The sequence below is a fragment of the Penicillium citrinum genome, assembly GCF_028827155.1.
Source record: "Penicillium citrinum strain IBT 23319 chromosome Unknown utg000007l:1.0-2040159.0:1.0-2041076.0, whole genome shotgun sequence".
Lineage (NCBI taxonomy): Eukaryota > Fungi > Ascomycota > Eurotiomycetes > Eurotiales > Aspergillaceae > Penicillium > Penicillium citrinum.
Genome location: NW_026622692.1, coordinates 314903 through 330742, shown reverse-complemented (window position 1 = coordinate 330742; position 15840 = coordinate 314903). Strand labels below are relative to the sequence as shown.

The window sequence follows — 15840 nt, the reverse complement described above, 5'->3', positions numbered from 1 at the left end:
GACTCTTTCAGCTTCAGCTGAAGTCAGGATACCGACTGGACAAGTGATCAATCACCTGCCGACAACATGGGTCGTTCGCGTGGTATGTTGATCTCCCGCGGGGGCTTCGGAACCTGCGCAAACCACTTTATTAACCTTCCCTTGCGTCCTCTCTAGTTCTCTCGTTTATATCTGCGTTCGGAGGCCCCAAGAATAATGACTCTGGAAAGGATAGTCGTAAATCCTCTAGCAACGTGACGCCAGTCCAAACTCCGCCACGGTGGCAGACACCATCTCCAGACACTCCCTCCCCTCCCTCCGAACTGTCGCCGGTCAATGGTTCAACTTCAAGAGGTGAGGGAATCGGCTCGCGACCAGCTTCGATGATATTTACTCGCAACCCGCCGTATATGACCCAAGCGGAGGATACCCCACCGGAGCTCTCGCCGATCTTCACCTATCTCAACATCCACACCAACAAGGTCTACCAGGAAGGATATTTCCTCAAATTAAATGACCAGGATAATCGTACGTGCTTTGAGGATAGTTTGCGCAGGCTTGATTGATCTAGAGCTAATTGAATCCGCAGTTGGGCGACCATGCTCTGATCGCCAATGGATGGAATGCTATGCGCAACTAGTTGGCACCGTTCTCTCCCTCTGGGAAGCTTCTGCGCTGGACGCAGCTGGCGGTGCGGATGTCCCCGCCACTTTTATTAATCTGGCTGATGCATCAATCAAAATGGTATGTGTTTTTACCCACAAACTCTACTACTCTCTTGAGTGGTGCTTCTGCACCTTCAATCGACTTCTTGAATTCTTGTGCACATGAACTAATGATCGACTGCAGATTGAAACATTGCCGATTCGCAACGGGGCGGTACCGCCGTTGAAGAATGTTCTAAGTCTATCTTCTGCCGGAAAAAACCGATATCTACTGCATTTCAATTCGTTCCATTCCATGACCCACTGGACTGCTGCGATCCGTCTTGCGATGTTTGAGCATACTTCCCTTTATGAAGCTTATACAGGCTCTCTCATTGCAGCCAAGGGCAAGACGCTTCCTGGAATACAGGGTATTTTGGCACCTTCCAAATTCCGCCATGAAGATTGGGCTCGTGTTAGATTCGGCGCAGGAACACCTTGGAGGCGCTGCTGGTTTGTTATTAACCCACCGGACGAGAAAGAGATCCAGAAAGCTCGCAAAGCGATGAAAAAATCGGCCTACGATCGACTTTCGATACCTATAACCGGTAGCATCAGCTTCTATGAGACGAAGAAGACCAAAAAGGTCACCCCGATTGCGACAGTGACCCATGTTTATTCAGCATATGCAATTTACCCTCAATCCAAAGCGCTTATCGAGCAATCTACTTTGGTGAAAATGGAAGGTTTGGTGACTCTACATGCGGAGAGCAAGACTGCGGAGGGCATGGTGTTCGTGATGCCCGAGCTGCATGCTGCAGTTTCCGGACTCGAAATGATGCTCCGATTTCTCTTTCCGACGTTTGACACCTTCAATCTCTATGGACGCCCTACTCGTCTAGTGGCAGACACCAACCATATCAAGAGCATCATGTTTGCGTTCCCTAAAGAACGCAGGTATGGCTACCTGGACGTCTTGGATATCGTGAATCTCCTTCAATTGCCGGACAGCATGAACTGGAGTGACGCGCAGTGGAGAAAACAGTTGAAGGAGGCAACTCAAAATAGGATGTCTACTGGTCGGAGCCGAACGAACAGCGTCAATAGCTCTCGTCCTCGCTATCGCACCAGTATTTCTCGCCCTAGTGATACACAAATTGATTCCCCTCGCCGTGGATTTCCTGGTCCCGAATCCAGGCCTGAATTCAATCACTCGACTGATGCCGTTATTCCCGGAGGCCCTAAGAGCATTGGGCCTCTAGGCTATCATTCTCGTGTGATGTCGGATATAACTGGCATGCAAACTGACCGACGGCCTGGCCATGATACCACAATGGGAAGCTCTCCTGACTCATCCGCCCAAGATTTGGTACAGCGCGATAGAGCCCAAGCACTCGCTGGGCCCATTGCTGAACACGGCTTTGAAGGCGAGAGACCGCCAAAGCAATCTGGACATGTTGGCCATTTTGCGGAACCTCCTCCGCGTACGCCGCCGTCACCTGTCACTAACCCGCCAGAATTCTCCCATGGCCCGAGATCCATGCCTACAAACCGACCAGAGGCGACATATGCGCAGACTCAGGCGAACAACCGGATGTCGTATGCGACTCTTGATCAGTTGACTTCTGTTGGGGCGATGGCAAGTGTAGGTGGAGTTGCGGCTACGTTGCGCAACCAAAATTCGAATTCCAGTATCGGCACCGATCGACAAATTCAAGCTACGAGCCATCCGGTCCAAAATCAACATGCACTTCCCGAAAGTGGACCTTTGGCGCACAGTTCGAGCGAAGAAGGTCTTGGTCCCGCGCTTCCACTTCATCAAACCCAGGCCACAGGACAACGACCACAGACGTCTGGTTCTGATAGTACATCTTCACCCCGGCAGTCTCTACAGATAAATGCGGTCAAGTCTGTAAGACGTAAGCCTGTACCACAGCGGCAACCCATTGGCAACGCACCTTTATCTCCAGATCCAGGGGAGCCGAGCTTCGATGATCTTCGTCACACCTTAGATGAGGATGCGTTGAATCGCATCGCACCCCACCTTCCATCACCAGTCTCTCCAACCTATACCCAGGAGGAAAGCATGTACGATGATGCCTCTACGGTTTCACCTGACTACGCAAGTACACACGACTCTATCTATAGCAAGAAGTCGGCCAAGTCTAGCAAACCTCGCATGGGTGTAATGAAGACTGTGGGTGAGCCTGCGAAGCAAGACCTCATCATCGGCGATGCTCGTTACGCGCCCGACAAGCCTTCAGAGCCCAGTTTTGATATTCCGACTGTTGACTTCGGGCCAACAATGACTTATATGCCTACCACTGGACGCCCCAACACTGGGGACACTTTGAGAAAGGCCTCTCACCAGTCTAATGCCGAGCGATACCGACTTTCTGTCCCCACTAACCCGCTGGATCGTGGACATGTGCGATCTCCCAGTCAAGAGGATCATCACCGTCCAAGCGTTATGTGGCAGCCTGGGATGGCATCTGGTCGTCCCACAACACCCGGTGGAGGTCTCACCCCAGAGCAATTCGTTCAGCAGCGAGCTGCTGGTGCACCTAGCCCTCCGATACATAGCCATCATCGCTCTGCATCAAACAGCATCACACCACCCCCGCAGCGCCCAGTCTCTGGTGATTGGGCACAACAGGCCCGACCCAGCTCGCGTATGACAGGGTACCAGGATCCAAACTACCGCCCTTCCTCGCGTGGCGCGAGTACAATGATGGGATATGGTGATATGTCGAACCATCTGTCAGCCCGCGAGCAAGAACATGTTGCTCGCATGACTGGTTCGTCTTTCTTCGACATGTCGAGCAACAACCAAAAGCCTCAGCCCCCCCGGTGGCGGCGGTCTAGTCTCTTCAATCGACGCTCGTGAGCGTGAGAAGCGTGCGATGAAGGAGGGCTTGTCAAACCAGATGGTCCAACATGCTATCGCCCACCGCAATCAACAAATGATGCAGTATCAGCAGCCGCAGCCGCAGTCACAACCGCAATTTTCTCCCCAGCAGTATGCTTCACAGTACGCTGCATCTGCCTATCATCCTCAAGCTCATATACCGACTCGTCAGAGCGCTATGTATAACATGCCTGGGGCTAGCCAGACTTGGGATGCCCTTCACCAAGTGAGCCAGCCTAGCGAACCTCGCCGTCAATCCTGGTATGGGCAGCTTAATCCCGCACCACAGACACCTCCTAGTTACCAGCAAAGCCAACACCATGCGCAGCAAGGCAACTACTACAGCGGTATCAACACCATGCACTATTGAGACATGGAAGAACATTCTTTGATTTGATGATGAGATTGGCTTTAGACACTATCTTCATCATTTTTTGCTTTCCTATTTCTCCCCACTTTGATTCCCTAACAGACTAGACCTAGATTTTCACGTCTGATTTATTTTCACTCATTGCCTTGAGCACCATGATTTCCTTTCAACAACTGCATCGATATCTTTGCATCCTTCTTTCAGAATTGTTTTTCATTGTTTATTCCATCAACCTTTCATTGCACTACGCATCAAAATGGAGTTGCAGGTCGGCCTAGCATCTTACGACGGCGTCATATGTATCTTGTTCGTCGGCGTTCTATTTTGGGGGCTGCTTTTCTTTCTTTTTGCTTCTACATCCACTTGAACCGTCTACCTTACTGCGTCCTCTGGATGAGAGGTCATTTGTTTTACGCATACCATGTACAGAGATTGTGACACTGCAGATAAACCGTGCTGTAAATCTCGATCCTCGTTTTTTTTTCTTTAACCTTGTAAAATCCTCCTTGTAACAGAGTCAAATTAGGAATAAGCAATGATAGTCTAACTGCTGACTACGCAAGGGGCGATTGGGGCTGCTACCCCGCGCTTCAGCCTAGTATCAAATGAATCAACTCGAAGTGAACCAACCTAGAACTGTCAACTCTCAGAATGGCGCCAGAGGTTCAAACGGGGATATTTCAAACTTTGGAATCAATTTCAGAGACAGAGATTATTATTCGAGATCAAATATATGGGGAGCACAGGATCACCGAACCCGTGCTTATTCATTTACTACAAAGCCCTGAGCTATCGCGTCTCAAAGGCATCTGTCAACATGGAATCACTACTTTCCTTGGATTCGGACCCAAGGTCACCCGTTTCGAACACTCAGTGGGCGCATTCATCTTGGTACGCAAAGTCGGAGCCAGTGTCGAAGAACAGATTGCCGCTCTTCTCCATGATATCAGCCATACTAGCCTCAGTCACGTCGTCGATGATGCCTTATCCCAGCCCGGAGAGGGAAGTTACCACGAAGTCCACAAGGCTCGCTTCTTGAAAACAACAAAATTACCACAAGTCCTCACTGAGTACGGTTTCGGGGATCTCAAAGCCCTGGAAGAAGAATTATTTCCACTGGTCGAAATGCCATCGCCTCACCTATGCGCTGATCGATTGGACTATGCGCTGCGAGACGCACTAGCTTTCAAAAAACTTAGTCTTGAACAAGTACAAGATATTTTTCAGTGCCTTACTTCATTCCCATCAGCTTCATCTCAAGATCGTCTTCTAGTTCTCGAAAGTCCCCATCAGGCATTAATTCTCGCTCGGGGTTATCAAGCCACAGATCGAGATGTATGGTCAAATCGAGCACAGGCCGATCTGTACAAAAGAACTGGCTCAATTATCCGGGAATCAATTCATTCCGGCCGTGTGGCAGAAGACACGCTTTGGTCCTTATCCGATGAAGATTTCTGGGCACTATTGCGCGAAAGGGCAACGCCAGAACTTCTAACTGAGATGGACCAGCTTGAGAATGGTGGTCTTCCAAATGAGGAAAATCTACGTCTTCCCCGAGATGCGAAGATTCGAACAATAGATCCAGATGTTTGGCAGAGTGGGCAGAATCGGGCTTTGCCTCTGTCGACCATTTCTCCTGATTGGGGGTTAGAACGTCAGGAGTATATTCGAAATAGAGAGTTGACGCGGGAATAGAGCTTTGCATGATTAATTAAGATGGTGTTTTCTTTCATACACAAGTGTCTTCCCAAAGCACTTCAGACTGGGTATGTGAATTAGCGATTATACTACTACTAATATGAACTTTTCTATGATGAGAGCTACTCGTACCGATATAGACCGACATCGAACATATAGACGGACATTGAAGATTCATAGTTTTGAAACCGAGTAGTAGTATTCGCTTTACAGAGCAGTATCGCCTGATGGTACAGAATACAGACTTGAATATGACCAACACAAATAAGTATAGTAATCAATGTATAGAGGTATCCAAAAAACGCCACTAGTGCCCACAATCTGCTGTCCTCAGTGCATTCTCTGGTGGGTATGCAACTTCTTCAAAAGTGTTTTAAATATCAAACATAGGTTAGTTTAGTTTGAATGTAACTTCTTGATTCGCATGCTGCCCTCGTATAGGCCCCGATCCAGAGCCGCTGCCACCGTTAGGGTACCTCCGATGATGGCACAAACACCGGTCAAGAAGCCAGTGAAAGTCTTGGGTCTGGTCTCTCGGTTGATGACCTTCATGGGAGAAATGTCATAGTTGAAGAAAACACCCGGGATACCTCCAGCGGCATGCATGCGCTCCTTGTGACCCTCAGCAGCATCATCACCACCGAAGAGCGAACGCTTGTGTGAGGTAACGGAATACTGGTGGGCCTCAATGCTTCCCTGGGCACCGTAGGCCAGACCGTGCGAGCCAAGGGGAGCCTTATCGTATGCGCTGTGGATTGCAGATGAAAAAAGAGGATCCCAGCCCAGCGGCAAGTATGAGGTCGAAACGACCTTGATGAAATACATAAAGTTGAACTTAGGCTCATTAGTGGCCTGCTGAGTGTCATCAAGTGGGTTAGTGTGGTGGTGATCGGTCCACTGCCATCGGCCAGCAAGCTCTGCGGGGAGCGATGGCCCAAATCGCAGCTCGTGGATCTCGTGGGTCATAGTATGCTGCTCATCGGGTGGAGTGCCAGGCACATCATATTGGTTCAGGTCATGGGCATGCATGTTCTGGTTGGTGAAGCTACGGCCCGGCGCAATATGGAAATTGCCCACAACTTTGTTGACTCGAAGCACTCCTTCAATTCGGCAACCCTCGCGGTGCATTGCCTTGAGCTTCTCTCCATACCCTTCGCGCTCGCACTGCTCAACATTTTCCCCAACGCCAAAGGCCCATGTCTTTGACGCATATGCTTCACGGACCTCATCGCAGGTACTGCAGCAGCCGGGTTTGATTGCGTTCTCTGGCGGCGTGGCGCCATAGCACTCACCACAGTAGTCTGGGGCGAGATGTGCGGCCGCATCTGCAGGAGAGTGTCTAGACACCAAGGAGAATAGGATCAGCTCAAGACCTGGCTAGCGTAGAGGATACACTCAAGCACACTTGCAGGTCAGACTTACAAATCCAGAGATTGGACATCAATGACACGGCCACCTTCTGCAGGTGGGGACAGTCGAACCTTGTTTACACCATGCGCAACGCCTGTCTGTAGTTCACCTGAGACGTCCATGACATCCAGGGTCAGAAGTTCACATGGTAACCGCGGGAAGGTCATATTCAAATGGATTTCCATTCTTTCGCCTGTTTTAGATGAGGTTTAGATGTCAGCCTTTTTTTCAAGACAAACAACGCACATTTCTCACTTGTGTCGGATAATCACTTACCTCTGGACTTATCAACGACAAGCTCAGGCTGCACCACAATTCGTCGATAGTCTGCCCATTCTCCCCATACTAGCCAGAGGACTACCAGAAGCGATGCGATGGTAATAATACCTCCAGAGTTCGTGCGAATGCGCGCATCTTCGACCGTTTTAGCGAAAGCGTCGAGTCTCGTAAATCGCGATTTTGCGGGCATTTTTGCCAATCAATTGCAGACCATAAGGTGTGCCAAGGTATAGGCGAGTAGATCGAACAGCTTCAGCGGCGTGGACAGCGTGGATGTCTTAAGTTCGCGGTGGGGACGTTAGCAAAGGTCGAAAAGCACGCGCAAGATCAGCTCGGGACAATCAAGGACGTGTAAATCATGCGATTGGGAGCATTTATCACACAATATAAGCTTAGATGAAGCGACTCACTAGAAATTGTAAATATAAATCAATTGCAGGCGCAATCCGATGTCCAACAGCCGTGTAGGAGGGCTGGTGCAACTTGGCCTGATGGAAGTATAGCCGCGCCGTAACCCGATAAAGACAAGGCGGAGTGGCAGCTTCTGATTGGCGGAAAGGCTGACTCATGCATTTGGTCACATGATATAGTTCACCGCTTCACGTGACCAGTGCGTCACTTGCGAAAAAAAGGCAGTTGTCGCTGCTGAACGAGCAAAAACTCCGTGGCGGGAATCGCTGCCTAATTCTTTCCCTTTCAAAAGTCACTTCATACGCTTCTTTGTCTCTCGATTATTCGTTGTTGTTTGATCTGCTTTGACTGTGTTTCTTCCATTCTAAGCCCCGTGAATGCGAAAATCACCACCCCACTCGATCTAAGGTCGTTGCGCAACGCGCATTCGTCTACTCAGGCCAACCTCTTCTCTTATCTACTTCTCTCGCTGATTGCCAGCTCTCCCTGATACTCCCTATTAACTGCGACGTCAGACGAGCTCCTCTCAACATCATGAAGACTATGAAATCTCGTCGCCCGGCCGGCGCATCCAGCGGCGGTATTCGCAAGCGGGGCCCAACACGCACTGATCGAGATGGCGATATGGACATGGACGGTAGTTCGCGCGGTGGAAAACGAGGCCGTGGAGACTCCAGTCGTCGAGGTGCAGCTGGAGGACGGTCGTCTGGAGGAAGACAAGGTCAAACGCGTGACAGAACTTTGGCCATTCAACAAGCTATCGCGGACAACAACAAGGACTCCAGCCAGGCCAATGTTCGACAAGGCAAGGGCGGCAAAGGAAACAGCACTCAAATCAGCATCACCGGTTGGAAAAATAGCAACGCCTCCTCCAAACGCGATGGTGGTATCGAGAACCTCATCTCTTTCATCGAACGGAAATTGAACGCAGCACCAAAAGGATCTCGCTTCAGAATTACGAAGGTAAGTCCTACGACATCACGAGTTGCCAAACCACAAATATTCGACTGTAGCCTCGCTACTCCGATTGTGTCTGGGTTAACCCCGAAAGGCCCGAATAGCCCTCTTGCTTCGCAACGGTCGACAATGCCCAAGTCACTTGGATCTGTTTTCTTGATTTTCGCTTCGCTTGCCATGCCATTTCAAATTATCTTATCCTTTTTCTGACCTTCAATTAGTCGCGAGTTGAAGGCGATATCCTCGTGGTTTCCGTCCACCCAGAATGGACAGACCGTCTACTTCAACTCAATGGCAAACTCTTTGCAGGCGTCAACATCACCGTCGAACTTTACGACTCCTCGACCGCGGTACTTGGTCACCAGCTGGCTAGCTCCGGCGGTAACTCCACAGCTGATACAAAGTCCAAAATCACCTCGATTTTGGCCAAACGCTACAATTCTTCGGCGAAGCTGCTCGATTTATCAAAACTTGTCGACGACACCGATCTCCAAGCCATGGGGATTTTCAACAGCACCTCAACCCAGTCAAAATTCTTCCCTGCCATGATGAAGGTCTGGGAAATGCAATTCACCAGCTCGACCGAACGAAGAGAAGCAGTGGAGAGTGTCAGTCTGGCCCAAAATCAACTTGCCAATGTCACAGTCGTCACAAGCATGGCTCAGACATTTCCTGATATCAAAAACTTGGATCTTTCGAACAATAACTTCAAGGACACGCAATCAATAATCGCGTGGCGATGGAAATTCCGCAATCTTGAGTTTCTTGATCTTACTGGCAACGACATCAGTTCAAAACCAGAGTTCAAGGATACCATGCTTAAATGGTACCCAAAACTGCAGACTTTGAACAATGTTCAAGTCCGAACTGCAGAAGAAATTGCTGCAAAGAAGAAGACACCAATTCCTATCCAGGCACCCTTCTTTCACGACGATTCTCAAATTGCCGAAAACTTCATCCGAGCATTTTTCGCTAGCTACGACAATGATCGGAATACTCTCATCAGCAACTTCTACGATGAAAGCTCCCAATTCTCTTTAAACATCAACACCTCGGCTCCTAAGGTACAACAAACTGAAACTGCGGGCTGGGATTCCTATATCAAAAAGAGCAGGAACCTATCCAAAATCACGCACCTGACTGCTAGAATGACTCGCGGTTACAAGGGTCCTCAGAAGATTGCTGAGATGTGGAACAGTCTTCCTCAGACACGACATCCCGAATTGGATGTCCACCCGGAACAGTACCTGATTGAATGTCATCAACTTCCCGGTCTGCCCGATCCAACGGGCCAGAGCCCTACTGGAGTTGGCGGCCTCATCATTGAGGTGCATGGAAAGTTTGATGAAAGTGTTGATGGTAAGATCGAGACGCGCAGTTTCGACCGGTCCTTCATTATCGGTCCAGGAAATGGTCCTGGTGGAATTCGCGTCCTGAACGACATCATGTGCGCTCGTGCATATGGTGGTCACGAGGCATGGAGCCCTGAAAGCCAACCAATCCCTCAAGCTCAAGCCGGAGCTCCCATGCCCACTGCTGCCCCAGCACCACCTACAGCAGGGGCATTGGCCGGATTCCCCGAAGGATACGGAGCCCCTGCACCTGGCAAATCCGAAACGCAGGTTCAACAAGAGCAGCTTGTTGCTCAAATAAGTGCAAAGTCCGGCATGACTCTCCAATACTCGGAGATGGCCCTATCTGGTAATGGCTGGAATCTTGACGCGGCCTGGAAAAACTTTGAAGAGCTCAAGGTAAGCAAAACAAATCAGTGATGAACTCTGCACCACAAAGGCTGTTTATATACTGACTTTTATTTTTCCAGGCTCAGGGGGCATTGCCCGCGAATGCTTTCCTTAATGGGGCATAAGCGAAGTCTCCTTTTAGCAAATATGCCCAAGCATGAAAACAAACCCTCAAAAAAAAGAAACACCATCATTTCTCGCTAGCTTCCGCTGTTTGCACATATCTTCAATTCTGAGGGTATTAGGACCGTCGGACGTCGGACGCCAGGCGCCACTAGTTGAGTATGATGCATTCGAAATTGCTTTCAGCAATATTGCATGGCTCAGGCGAAAATAATGGTTTAGGGGCTTGCTCCTTTGTATTTTAGAAAGTTGCCTTATAACTGGCTCAGAACAAATCATAAGATATCACGCTCACCTAATATTTTTTTTTTTCAATTCAAAACATTGTAGTATCTCAATCACTTCAAAGTATAGAATAATCGCATACACCACTGCTGTAGATATGTAAATTAATTAACTACATAATGTATGTATAGACCAGTTTATTTATTTAGGCGGGTAGTTAGTTGCGTAAGACGCCAAGCGGCTCAGGTGGTCCCCTCCGACATGCGCCCGCGCCAATTCAACTTGGCCCTTTTGATTTCCCATCTCTCCCTCAAAGACCTTCGGGAATTCTGCTTTGGCCCGGCGCAACTTTGTTTTGTTGCTGGGAGCAGAATGTTCTTGATGAGCTAATGGAATGACTGCAATCACTTTCCCAAATACCGGCCATATGTCTCCGAACGAGGAGCCAACCCTCGATGCCTTGGATGCAGGTATGCGGGTTCACAATTTCCATAATACTACGCACGCCCAGGGAAGCTGACTTAAACCTCTTCTAGCTGACTACGACCCGGTCGATCATCTGAATGCCATTTTCTCACACCCTTCCACCCTTTCCTCCGTCTCTCAGATCTCCGACGCTCTCCATACCTACGAAGATGAATTGGACTACGACATTGGCACCCTCGTGGAGGAGCAGGTCACCTCTAATGCCGAGAGTGTTGAGCGTATACAAACTGCTAAGGCCGACCTGTCGGAGCTATTCAAGAAAATCGATGATGTCCGTGACCGCGCAATGAAAACCGAGCAAGCCATTACAGACATGACCGCCGACATCAAGCAATTGGACAATGCGAAGAAGAATCTCACACTGTCCATGACAGCGCTTAAACGTCTGCAGATGCTTACTACTGCGTACGATCAGCTTCAGGCCCTTAGCCGTACGCGACAGTATCGAGATTGCGCACAGCTCCTGCAGGCGGTGATCCAGCTGATGGCCCATTTCAAGTCATACAGGTCGATTGATCAAATTGCGATTCTGAGTCGAAATGTGGCGGATATCCAGCGGGACCTCCTGGAACAAGTCTGCGAGGATTTCGAGATGGCCTTTGCGAAGGGAGAGGTGACCCAGCGGAAAGTCACGCTTTCAGAGGCATGTTTAGTCGTGGATGCATTGGGCGAACATGCTCGCTCTCGACTCGTTACTTGGTATTGCAATACTCAACTGCGGGAATACCGCCAAGTCTTCCGTAACAACGAAGAGGCTGGGTCTCTGGATAATATTTCCCGACGATACTCATGGTTCCGGCGTATTCTGAAGATTTTCGATGAGGAAAATGCTGCGATCTTCCCAGCCTCGTGGCGAGTCAATGAAATACTGGCCAATATATTCTGTGAAGGAACTCGGGATGACTATAAGGGCATCCTGTCGCGGTCTGTTCGTAGTGGGCAAACGATCGACGTCAATCTGTTGCTGTCTTGTCTGCAGGAAACCCTCGATTTTGAGCAATCTCTGGAGCGTCGCTTTGCACCCCCACGGCCATCTGCTGATACTTTCACCTCCACTGAGGTTCCGGCATTTAGTCAGTCGATATCCGAGGCATTCGAGCCGTATTTGAGTGTCTGGGTGGAAGCACAAGACAAGCAGCTGGCTGCGTTACTACCTAAATACCGACAACAGCCCCTGAAAGCTCCGGACGAGGAGTTCAATTCTCATACCGTGATTTCGTCATCCACTGAGTTATTTACATTCTATCGACACTCCCTACAGCAATGCGCCAAACTTTCCACTGGTGGAAGTCTTGCCGATCTTGCAAAGGTTTTTGCGAAATATCTGGATCAGTATGCACAGCAGGTTCTTCTCAACTATATAAGTGAACGACCATCTGGTCATACACCATCAAAAGTGCCATCGATAGAAGACTTGGTTGCCGTTCTCAACACAGCTGATTACTGCTATTCCACTTGCACTCAGTTGGAAGAGAAGATCAAGGGTCGACTTGATGAGACACTCAAGGAATCAGTTGACCTGCAAAGCCAAGCTGATTCGTTCATGGGCATTGCGTCTGCGGCTGTGCGAGGGCTTGTCAAACAAGTGGAGGTAGATCTGGAACCGTGCTGGCGAGAAATGCGCAACACTCCTTGGAGCAAGATTGAAGCTGTCAGTGACCAAAGCTCCTATGTTGGAGAAATGCTCTCGCAAACAAAGGAAAAGGCATCACAGATCCTTCAATTGCTTCACAAGCAGCAATATGCCAGAGCGTTCTCTGATCATCTGGTGGAATTGATGTCTAGTTTGTTTATCAGCAACGTTTTCCAGTGCAAACCTGTTTCTGAGACTGGTGCTGAACAGGTATTATCCCACACTGTCCGATGGATTGACGTGAAAATTTAGCTCATAAAGCTCACATGTTCTTAGATGCTCCTTGACTCCTATACTCTAAAGAGTGGCTTGTCATCTCTCCTTCCTGCTCCTGCTCCTGCGGGCTTTGTCAAACGCGTGAACAGTAGCTTTTTCAAGATCGAAACACTCCTCAAAACTCTGCAAGTTCGACCCTCCCCGCCGGAGGCTCTTGTTCAGGCATATCTCATTCACATTGCGGATTCAAACAACAACAACTTCCGCAAAATCCTCGACCTTAAGGGTATCCGTAGTCGCCAGGAACAGAATCACCTAGTGGAGCTCTTCCAACTTCACCGTGCATCAGACCGCTATGCTTCGAGCCTTCAACAGAATAACCCCATTCTTGCAGCTCTGCAAGCTCCTGCGGCCACAACAGGTGGCTCAGTCTCACAAGGCCTCGGCTTAGGTGGCACTCCGTCTATGCCATCCCGTTTTGACGCTACAATGCTCGGCTCCGCCATTATATCAGCAGCAAAAGACGGTGTCGATCGCTTCGGTAACCCCAGCTTAAATACGGGAATTTCAGGTGGAACTGCTTCGAACTCCGGTATAGGCGGTACATCCGGAGCTTCATCTCCTGCCCTGCCTTCATCAAATCAGCAGAGTGGTCATGCTCACACCCCGTCTGAGTCCACGGCTGCAGGGAACCTCAACGAGAATCTCAAAAATATTGGCAAATTCTTCCGCCGTGATCTGGGAGGCTTTGGCTCTCGCTTTGGTCGTGGCTCTGATGATGTATAGCTTTGACGCGAAGTTTCTTCCGCGAAAAGGCCCCTTTTAAACTCTTTCCTGGCCTGTAATAGAGTATATTCATTTCTTTCCACACTGATCGCATTGTGAGGTTCTTGAGCTGAGTAGCTCTCTCGATAGATCATAATGAGCTGTATATCTTTCGATCCGATCCAATATACTATTTTATCCAAATACTCGTACCATTATTTAGTTATCACTTGGTACCTCTGATCATGCAATGATTCAATACTATCGTACGTAGAATTAGGCATCCTACATTTGTCAATTTGCCAAGCGCCATTGCCCTGAACCCAAGATTCTAACATTAGAACGTGATTCTTGATTAGCAAATGACATTAACTCGTCGTACTATGTATGGTGAACTATGTGCTACATATGTAACAAGTTGTGAGGCTCTAAACATGCGAACGATACCCAAGTGGGTCCACAATTAGGGCTTGGCGAACTGGTGACCATCTAAGACGGTCTCTGATTGGCCAGCCCTTTTGTCGGCTGTTGCATCCGCTCCGGGCAAGGCCTACCAGCTCAAGTTGACAAATAACGCAGTATGTAGTTCTTTGTGGAACATTTCAAATCTCTTTGACTACGCTTCCATTCGAATATGAAGTCGAAGTTCTGGACAGGACAAATTAAGAGAAAAATGGGTCCCGATGAGTCTAGACTTTACGCAGTGCAGACCCGCCGTCACGAGCAGTATCTGATAAAGTTGCGTCCTTTGTCCCTAGAGCAAGGATCGGCCTCGGTTACATACCGGGCCATCTAGATCTTCATGTCTTAAACCTAAGACCTATTGGCAGATGGTATTCCTTGTGAAGTCGGTAGGCTGTAGGTAGTCTTCTCGCACGAGGTTCTACGGCACGGCTTGGCCTGGACAAACGCAGACATCTGCTACGTCATCCTTGGCTTGGATAAAGAGGATTCTGCCCTGATGAGAGAAACTCGGAGAAAATTAGGCACTCAAATCCCTCGCCCATGTTCCGACCATGTTCCGAGTGATAGTGAACAGGCACTGAGTTTCGTGGCTGGCTGGAGCAGGGGAACCAACCTCTCAGCGCCTCTCGTTCGAGGACTCAACCACTGTACCTTTTGATTTGTAATATTGAGAAAATTTAAGTTCAGGAAAAGAATTTGTATCCAATACTGATCAGGGAATGGTAAGTCCCTTTCAAGTTGGGTTTGATCTTGTTATTGAGGTTATCGTAATGTCAAAGGAAGAAGAAAGGGCTGCTGGGCAATTTGGAGACAAGGAAACTTCTACAATTCTAGATCCCTCATTGCAGTCCATCATTGTAGATCTTTTAGACTAAAGTTAAGTACTCCGTCTAGGTCCAGACCTTCAAATTGAGGGCTTGGCTCCCCGTGGAGGCGGCCTGCTAAGTGTGGCTCCTAAATCCACGCCTTCTAGCAAATTCTTAAACTGGCCACCCGCCAAGAGACCCTGACATAGAAATGGCATGATAATTTTGACAAACAACCTCTTGGCATCTACAATTCAGACCGGTGGCAAGTGAAGAGCCGCGTGGCCAGGTTTCTTGGGAAAGAAACCGATGTCGGGACTTGGGATCGGTAGCGAGCCTAGATGGCATGACGGAAAGTCGGCCAACTTTCCAAATCCGGATCCCAGGGGAAATATATTTGCCTACACTACCGAGAGTCTTCCCTTGGGAATTGTACCTGGGAGTTAGATGTTCGGTTCGAGCCTCACAAACTCTTTCCTGGCCACGAGTTTGGAGTCACGGCTTGGAGACCGAAGCACAGTCATTCGCGTTGGCCACAAGGAACAAAACTTTGAATGTGATCTGATGTCAAGACCCACATATAACCAGCCACTTCTGGGGGATCGACAAACGGCAGCTCGTGCCAGAAAAGTGACAGCTAGGGTTGAGAATATAGAAAACTTTATATGAGGGTTTCCTTTTCCGGCGATGGCAACAAAGTTCGAGACCGTCCAGACAAAATCA

The 15840-nt window shown here is 49.0% G+C and overlaps 5 protein-coding genes across 5 annotated transcripts; 4 read left to right on the top strand and 1 right to left on the bottom strand.

Moving 5' to 3' along the window:
* Positions 1–66: 66 nt before the first annotated feature.
* N7469_007785 (uncharacterized protein) lies at positions 67–3901 on the top strand (the record flags this gene model as incomplete). Its single annotated transcript, XM_056646703.1, has 5 exons — positions 67–82; positions 157–507; positions 569–723; positions 829–3421; positions 3447–3901. 5 exons carry the CDS (start codon positions 67–69, stop codon positions 3899–3901), a joined length of 3570 nt encoding a protein of 1189 aa, XP_056498254.1.
* Positions 3902–4552: 651 nt separating this feature from the next.
* N7469_007784 (uncharacterized protein) lies at positions 4553–5596 on the top strand (the record flags this gene model as incomplete). The annotated part of the gene is made up of 1 exon (XM_056646702.1): positions 4553–5596. The coding sequence occupies one exon, from the start codon at positions 4553–4555 to the stop codon at positions 5594–5596; it is 1044 nt and encodes a 347-aa protein (XP_056498253.1).
* Positions 5597–5995: 399 nt separating this feature from the next.
* On the bottom strand, positions 5996–7478 carry N7469_007783 (retrograde cargo receptor ERV46; the record flags this gene model as incomplete). Its single annotated transcript, XM_056646701.1, has 3 exons — positions 5996–6938; positions 7022–7202; positions 7286–7478. The coding sequence occupies 3 exons, from the start codon at positions 7476–7478 to the stop codon at positions 5996–5998; spliced, it is 1317 nt and encodes a 438-aa protein (XP_056498252.1).
* Positions 7479–8233: 755 nt separating this feature from the next.
* Positions 8234–10523, top strand: N7469_007782 (uncharacterized protein; the record flags this gene model as incomplete). Its single annotated transcript, XM_056646700.1, has 3 exons — positions 8234–8662; positions 8878–10407; positions 10479–10523. The coding sequence occupies 3 exons, from the start codon at positions 8234–8236 to the stop codon at positions 10521–10523; spliced, it is 2004 nt and encodes a 667-aa protein (XP_056498251.1).
* Positions 10524–11173: 650 nt separating this feature from the next.
* Positions 11174–13867, top strand: N7469_007781 (putative GARP complex subunit Vps53; the record flags this gene model as incomplete). The annotated part of the gene is made up of 3 exons (XM_056646699.1): positions 11174–11216; positions 11283–13075; positions 13142–13867. 3 exons carry the CDS (start codon positions 11174–11176, stop codon positions 13865–13867), a joined length of 2562 nt encoding a protein of 853 aa, XP_056498250.1.
* Between the last annotated feature and the right edge of the window lie 1973 nt (positions 13868–15840).